The following is a 7,694-nucleotide window of genomic DNA, read 5'->3' on the forward strand; positions in this document are numbered from 1 at the left end:
GTTCAATCTATAATTCTCTATTAATCAGAATGATTATTCAAAGATTGGTGGTTGTTAGGTACCTGAAGTTAATGTGAAAGGAATGAGCACGAGTGATCTTCTCATTTCCTTTCACAAATTAGTCACAAGTTAAATGCAGCGTATGTGCATTTGCTGAGATTGTTGATGTTAATTTTCTCCTCATTGGCAGAGAGAAATGTGTTTAAAGTGAATTCTTTCCTTTCACAAATTATGTCAAGTTAAATCCAAGGATTGTTCTATCCCGTCTCAGAGAAATGTGTTCAAAGTGAATTCTTCTTAGGGCTGAGATTTATTTATTAACTTATATAAGCCCTTCAGCTGATCATTTCAATGGCTGCAACGTAGAAGCTTTATGAGATTTGCCAAGTTTTATTATTTAAAGAAAGGTCATCATCTCCTGAAGCTGTAAAAATGTTTTTTTAAGGTAAGAACAACATGGAGAGTTGACAGTAACCAAAATAAGTCCCTTTCTATTTATTACCACACATTATATTAATTATGGTCATGGGATATGTTTCTGTACTACTTGAAGAAAAAACACAAACAACTGATATAAAGTGCCTTACTATAATTAGATTATATTTCGTTATTGAATGTGTTCCTATGCTATCCTGAATAAATAGAAACTTCAGACACAATGACCTGGGTATGTGAGCCACATCGTTCTCATTTGAACGTCCCCTTCGGGATATAAACTTAAACACTTTTTTCATAGCAACGCACACACAATGACGATGCCATCGGCTGACCCGCCTGACTGGACTAATGCGATGAGGGAGGATGCCATAGATTGGATGCTCACGTAGCTGGGCCTCGGCAAGGACACCTGCCTCACACCACCGCGCATTCATGTTCTCTCATAGGCCGAATTGTTGGGCAGATGGGTAGTAGGAGGCCATGGGTCGCATTGGGTCTGACCAATTCCTTGAGGACCTTCTTGAGACTGCCATGCTCTACGGTCGTGTGGACAGTCGGGCTTCATTGCGAGGCTAGGATGGATCACTGGTAGGGCAAAAAGGGTGTCAACCCAGACACGGTTGTCTTCCCGTTGCAACGCACGGGCCATTTTCCTAGTCCTGGTAATAATAAAGCACAGATTGATTTCGTTGGGTTCACCGTCGTGGCTTTTTTCATAAAAGTTCCTACTGTTTTTGGTAATTAACCCGCGGTACTAATTTAAGTGGTCTGCGGTGAAAAAACGTTTCGTTCGTGGGCTGACGCACGGGCTCTCCTCCCCCCGCGCAGCGCCCCCGAGCTCCAGATCGGGAGGGGAGCTCCCGATCCAGAGCCCCTCGCCGCCCCGCTGCCTTCGCGCTCGGCCTCGCCACCGGCCGCTGCGCCGCCGTCGACCATAGCCGGACCTCCACGTCTCGCGCCCCTTCTTATGGTTGGCCCTCTTCTCCGTTTCCTTCCCCTCTGTTTCTCTCCCTCACACAAGGATTGCCTCTCCCCTTCTTCTACAGGTGCAGCCATGGCCACCGGCCGCTGCGCCGCTCACCACGACGAGCTGCTCAACACTCTCCTCGCCGCCGCGGGCAACGGCCGGGAGGAGGAGGAGGACGCGCGGGAGGCACGGCAGCGTCAGAATCAACGCGTCGAATCCGGCCTCGGCTTACGGCAACACGGACGTGGATGCTCTGGCTGCGACCGCCGTGCTCTATGCCCCGACCCTGCTCGCCGAGTCCGTCCGACCTGGTGATCTCGCCGGCCAGCGACGGGAGGAGGGTGGCAAGCTGAGCCGGAGGAGAGCGAGGCGTCCACGTTACTTTAAGTGCAAAGCAGAGAAACACACACACACACACACACACACACTCAGGCACGAGCACAAGCTCTCCTCGCCTATGGTTACGGCGCCGCCGCCGCCATGCGCGGCCGCGCGGAGCGGAGGCCGTGATGGCAAGGCAGCCCTTTGGAGGCGCTCCTCCCTGACCAGGCCCAACCCCCGCTCCACCAGCTCGACCTCCTATTTCCTTCCCAATGCCGGGCACTGCCCGCTCTCCTCTCTGATTTCCGGCATGGAAAACCCTCTTCTCCGACTTTCGGCCTCTCCCCAACCTCTGACCGGTGCTGCGGGACATATAAAACATCTGCCCTCCATGCCATTGCAACTTCCAGCCTCGACGTCCATCGCCTTCTCTAGATCCAGCGGCCATCTGCACGGCTGCACGCCAACTGTTCGGTCAATTGACCCAACAGACACGAGGTATTTTTCCATTTTTTTGTTCCTTTGGTGTTCCATCCAGCACTAATGTGAAGGTCTTTGTTCAGATGCTACTCATGTTCTGTACATTCTAATTGATTATATTAGCCTAGAGAATGGGGAGAAAGAGAAGTTGTCTTCAGCACCATACTGAACTATTGAAGCAACAGGAAGATGAGTGTATCGTGCAAGAGGAGATCCTGGCCGCCGTCCTGTGCCTCGGCGACCAGTACGACCATGTCCTCGCGTGCCTCCTGCTGGTTGATCCGGTGCCAGCAACTGTCATCTTCCCAAAATTTAACTGGACATTTGAATGTTCTTATTTTTTTCTTCTGAAATGAACATAGCTGTGAGTTTTTTTATGGTGAAATCAAGTTCTGACAGAATTTACAATATACTTTGTATTGTTGTTTTTTAGGTCTTACACACCTCATGTACCCAGGGCCATCCACACCCATTTTGACCGTTCATTAGATGTTTATCGGCTAGCAGGGGAGGCCATGAACAATCTTTAAAAAAAACCAGGTTTGTAGCGTTAAACACATGCTCCGGAAATGCTATACATGTTCTCTTATTTGTTCTTTTGGTAATCTACTTCACCACTGACTCAATTGTTGGTTCAACCAGTCTTTGTGGATTGAGTTCTTGATATTAGCGAATATTTTTCTGACCGGCAGGTGCAAGTGCTGAGTTACAACACGACATCGACGACGCAAAAGCCAGTATGTTTGAGCTAAGGGAACGAGCTAGGGACAGTACCACCCGGCTACCCCAGCACTTAAGCTGACTGTCCAATTCCACTTTCATCCATGGAGGCTGCGGTTTAATCCTCAGGTTTGGCAACCTTTTCTCTCTACGGCTAAGTGTTGTAGTCCTGTCAAATGAAGCAGTGTTGTTTTTGCAATATAGAACAAATATATAAGGTGCTTCCAATTTCTTAATCCCAGAATTGACGAGACCTTATTTAGTTTGGACTCATAACAATGTGTCAATTAGAAATAGAGCATTGTCATTTTCACGACGGATGGACGTATATCGAGCATTGTCATTTTCACGACGGATGGACGTATATCATATGTTCTCTTGCGTTGTATTTTGGTGAGAAAAAAGGAGAAATATGAGAGGAACAGAGAGAGCAGAGAGAGAGGCACACATCACTGAACCCTTTTGGATTCTAGTGCAAGGTTGGATAATATGAAGTTTTTTGGCTTATCGTTGCGCCTCACGTTTCCGACCTCGCGTGGCTGTACACTTCTCGTACTCGACTGTTCGCCGGAACTTTGTCTGACCTGAGGTACATACTGCAGTGTCATCAATTTGCATCTGTCATCAAAGACTACTTTTGTCTATCATTTAAATTGCCACGAGTATTTGAAATTCATTCTTCTTACTTTTTCAGATAATATAGTATATACTACTTTTGTTCAAGTATATACTACTTTTTATCACTTTTACTTTTTCTCACCGGATGCATGCATGCTTCTCCTCACAGGTTTCCCTTGGTTCAGTACTTAATTTTTTTGGTGTATACTTTCTCCTCAGCAGTGAAGTATATGTACGACAAGACAGAAAGAAACATATACTGTTGATCGATACTGAAACACACCATACAGAAAGGCCCTCTCTTCTATACCCCTTTGCGAAAAATAGTATACTATCATTTGAAAAGAAAACACACCATACACTCCTTTGTGACAATGAGTATACACTGATCGTTATTGCCAGTATCATAGGTATATACTCTGAGAATAGTTGTATATATCCCATTTGAAAAAATAGTATGTATATACTCCTTGCAAACTACTCCATATCGTTTAATTGTTTTTAGATAAGACTATCCGTCGAGATACAATAACTAATTAGTATTTTAATAACTTGAATTGCATGGCTTGATCGCTCTGCTTGGGTCTTCTCTTATGTGTGAGTGCACCATGTGCGGGTTAATTTTTTTGGGTCTTCTAACTCTCTGGGATAATTTGCATCTCTATTTGTGCTAATTGGCAAGGTGCATGAATAATGATTTATCTAAGGTTTTTTGCTTAACGGAAAGGCCTTTTCAGTTAAAAAAACCCTACTGATTTGATCAACAGAATATGCCTCTGTTTTTAAATAGCAGTAGTTCCTCTCAACTTCTACTTATTTAATTGACTATTTCGGTGTCAAGATCCAATAGCCTTGCTGTTAGTTAATGCTATTTATATTTTGTTCCAACAAAATGTTTACGGCCAAAAAACTCGTCATTTCCAGCAAAAACAATGGCTCGCTCCTGCCAGGTCGCAGCAAAAGTTTTGGCTGGGCCCATAAAAAATAGTTCCAGCAAAAAAGATTGTTGTCCTGGTCATAGGTACTGTATGATTCCACTCTACTCCTCTGTAGTTATTTGGCTGAAGATGTGCATTAGTGGTTGGCTGTGATAATACATATAGTAAGATTGCATGTTATGCTTAGCAGAGCTTAGCAGAAATTTGCTAGAGGAGTTGCAACAGCCTTGATCAAATATTATTTTCATTATTCCTTCTTGGTTTTAGACAATAACAATAGATAATCTTCATCGAAATTTGCTAGAGAAGTTGCAACAGCTTTGGTCAAATATTATTTTTATTATTCCTTGTTGGGTTTAGACAATAAAGTAGAGAATCTAAATCCTTCTACTATATGTGTACCTGTAATAGAGCAATGCTTGGTGCAGCTAGCTGCAGGAAGGACCAACTTGACTTGATGGGGATACAATCACCAAGAAAGATTCATACCTGAACTTACCTTTATGCATTGCACGAACTACCAAGATATTGTATCTCCCTATATGATCCATAACTCATACACACATGAGTAGCGATGGGATACTATTTGGTATGAACAACATCATCGTCTTGCAATTCTAACATGTATTCATTGAACTTATTTATCCACATAATAGTGATGCATCTTACGTATCTGTCTATTGTATCTGAATCTAAAATGTAATTAACTCCTTAATTTGCCTTCAACAGGATTGAGTGATCTAGAATGTAAGCTTACCTCGGTGGTTCAGATTATCACTATTAGTCTTCTGGTCGTGGCAATTTTTTAGACTTCTGGTGTAAAGCTATGAAGGGATTTGCTTGGAAACAATACTGAAAGGATACCTTAACTTCATTTTATCCCCTAGATTAGTATAAGTATATTAAGTCCCCGTTTATTTAGATGTATAGCTTGCATGACAGTTTTGTTTAAACCGATTTTTGGGGCATTTAGCAATTCTCACATATGTTGTTACTCATGCACTTGCTTTTGAAGATATCATTTCCAATGTCAATGTTTACAAAATTGTTAATCTTTTTTTTATCGGAGTTCAGCCATGTTTTCCACCAAGGATTCAACTTGGAAGCATCTGATTCTTATCTTGTCCGATTCACTCTGCATGTTAATTCACAACTTGCAAGGTAATTATATATTTAAATTAACCATTTTTTATAATGACAATGAACATGTCATTTCTAAGCACTGGCATGCACTTTTTATTTCATGTCGATAACACGGTGATGCTTCGCGAAATGTTTGAACAGGGTAGATAGCCATTCAACTAGGGTGAGCTGATTTTTCCCCGTTGCAATGCACGGGCACTTTTGCTAGAAGTAGAGGCATTTATTAAATGAAGCAAAGTCGCACTGTCTTTATCATGCCAATAGGCAATTGTGCCTACAAATTAGACAATAGGGGAGATTTAGCAAGTCACCGGCTCTGAAAGCATAAAAAATAATTCAGTATATAGGCGACTACTCAATTTTGAAGAGGTACTTCTTCCAAAAAGATAGTACGTGAGCCTTTTCTAAGCTGTAGGATATCATAGTCTGCTCTGCTAGCTGTAAATTGTAAGATAGGTGGCTGCATGTCTCATATTCCTGCTATTTACATGCTCGACACTGAGATAACCTTCTCATCGGCTTCTGGTAAGCTCCCTCTCGACATGCTTGCATACCGGACAGTTTTGGTGCATTTGTAGTAGCTCGTATCAATGGTTTCAGCTCTGCTAAACAATGGGTTCAATTATTTCATTAGTCTTAGCTACTGTGATTTGATAAGGAATATACTAACAAATTTTGTTTGGTTCACTTGAACTCCGCCCCTTAAAGAGGTACTATATCTTATCAAGCCTGCGAGACACTGGGTCCTCCGAGCACTCCTCCCTATCCGACCACAATTCTTCCAACCCAGTACAGTAGCTCAAGGCGTCATCGATGGTCTTAGCAACACACGGGCACATTTACTAGTAATGTTTAGGCCTCTTTTGGTTCATAGGATTGAAAAATCATAGGAATAGAAAAGTTATAGGAAATGAGATGACATGTATCTCAAATCCTATGCATAGGAATAGAAAAAGAGATGCCCTTTGATTTATACCATAAGATTTTTTTCATTAAGTCTAGGTTAATGTTTATTTTCCTATGGAATGTGGAGGATAGGAAGAATTCCTCCATAGAAATAGGATTTCATTCCTACAAACCAAAAAGCTCTGAAGGAATTTTTCCTATAGAAATCCTATCCTATGAAAATCCTATAAAATTCTTTCAAACCAAAGGAGGCCTTATTTTCTAATTAATAGCATTGCATGTAATGAACTAACCACTGCATGTCGTGTTTGCTAGTCTCAAGTCATTAAAAACATGCACACCCATATCTTTTATTGGTTGATATGTCAAGAAAAAAGAAATGAGGTAGAAGTTAATGCACTGCGCCTAAGTATTTTGGGATTATTTGGTTTTCGTAAGATGACACCTAGACGGAGGGAGTATTATACTTGAAGGCTACAAGGTTGGCTATAGATGACGTGGCAGTGTCACGTAGCCATCAGCTGGTTATACTATTAACCATGCTCTTATAATACTCCTATATTTAAGAACGGAGGGAGTAGTTGGCATGCATGATACTACCTATAATACTCCCATTACAACCAGCCTGATAGAATTAAAATACCTATTCTAAATGGTCGCCGCCCGATCTCTTTGTCCTCCTTTAGCATCCGACAGAAGAAGAATTGAGCAAGACACCGGCTGTATTCGCCGGCGTCGCCTCGACGGTGGCCTTCATGGGATACAATCGGCGGTGGCCTCCTGGGTTCTACTTTTCCTCGATGATGGCGGCAGGCGGGGACGTGCTGCCCGTCACCTCGTCCACATCCACGTAGCCGCATCACCTCGTCGACTTCTTTCTCTGCCTGCATGTCGCGGTAACGCGCGCGTCGACGACGGATGGCACAGTGGCAGACACTGGAGGCGCTGTACGACGCGGCAGCGTCGAGGGCAGCGACGATGCCCGTGCCTCCGTGCTCCTCGACAAACCGACGTGGAGCAAGTCGGCACTCTTCCTCGAGCTGTATTGGAGAGGCCAGCTGTGGAACCATGCGCTGGCTTAGTGCGGCAACTGCCTCCGACGGGCTAGGCGAGGTAGGTGGAGATGCGAGTTGCCGGGCTCGGCGGGCCACCCAGATGGCTTT

At 43.5% G+C, this 7,694-nt stretch overlaps 1 protein-coding gene and 1 long non-coding RNA gene across 2 annotated transcripts; both read left to right on the forward strand.

The window, feature by feature from the left end:
• Positions 1 to 1,209: 1,209 nt before the first annotated feature.
• Positions 1,210 to 3,055, forward strand: LOC125551408. The gene is made up of 5 exons (XM_048714635.1): positions 1,210 to 1,408; positions 1,485 to 2,224; positions 2,392 to 2,490; positions 2,640 to 2,746; positions 2,899 to 3,055. Exons 1-4 carry the CDS (start codon positions 1,406 to 1,408, stop codon positions 2,734 to 2,736), a joined length of 939 nt encoding a protein of 312 aa, XP_048570592.1. The 5' UTR covers positions 1,210 to 1,405; the 3' UTR covers positions 2,737 to 2,746; positions 2,899 to 3,055.
• Positions 3,056 to 4,571: 1,516 nt separating this feature from the next.
• Positions 4,572 to 5,540, forward strand: LOC125551409. The gene is made up of 2 exons (XR_007302546.1): positions 4,572 to 5,071; positions 5,212 to 5,540. It is a non-coding gene; the product is annotated as an uncharacterized LOC125551409 (long non-coding RNA).
• Positions 5,541 to 7,694: the final 2,154 nt, after the last annotated feature.

The sequence above is a fragment of the Triticum urartu genome, chromosome 4, assembly GCF_003073215.2.
Source record: "Triticum urartu cultivar G1812 chromosome 4, Tu2.1, whole genome shotgun sequence".
Lineage (NCBI taxonomy): Eukaryota > Viridiplantae > Streptophyta > Magnoliopsida > Poales > Poaceae > Triticum > Triticum urartu.

Excerpts from the sequence above, each read along its gene's own strand:
- LOC125551408 (XM_048714635.1), top strand. Across the intron at positions 2,225-2,391 it reads ATTGACCCAACAGACACGAG|GAAGATGAGTGTATCGTGCA; the intron begins GTATTTTTCCAT and ends TTGAAGCAACAG. Across the intron at positions 2,491-2,639 it reads GCCTCCTGCTGGTTGATCCG|GTCTTACACACCTCATGTAC; the intron begins GTGCCAGCAACT and ends GTTGTTTTTTAG.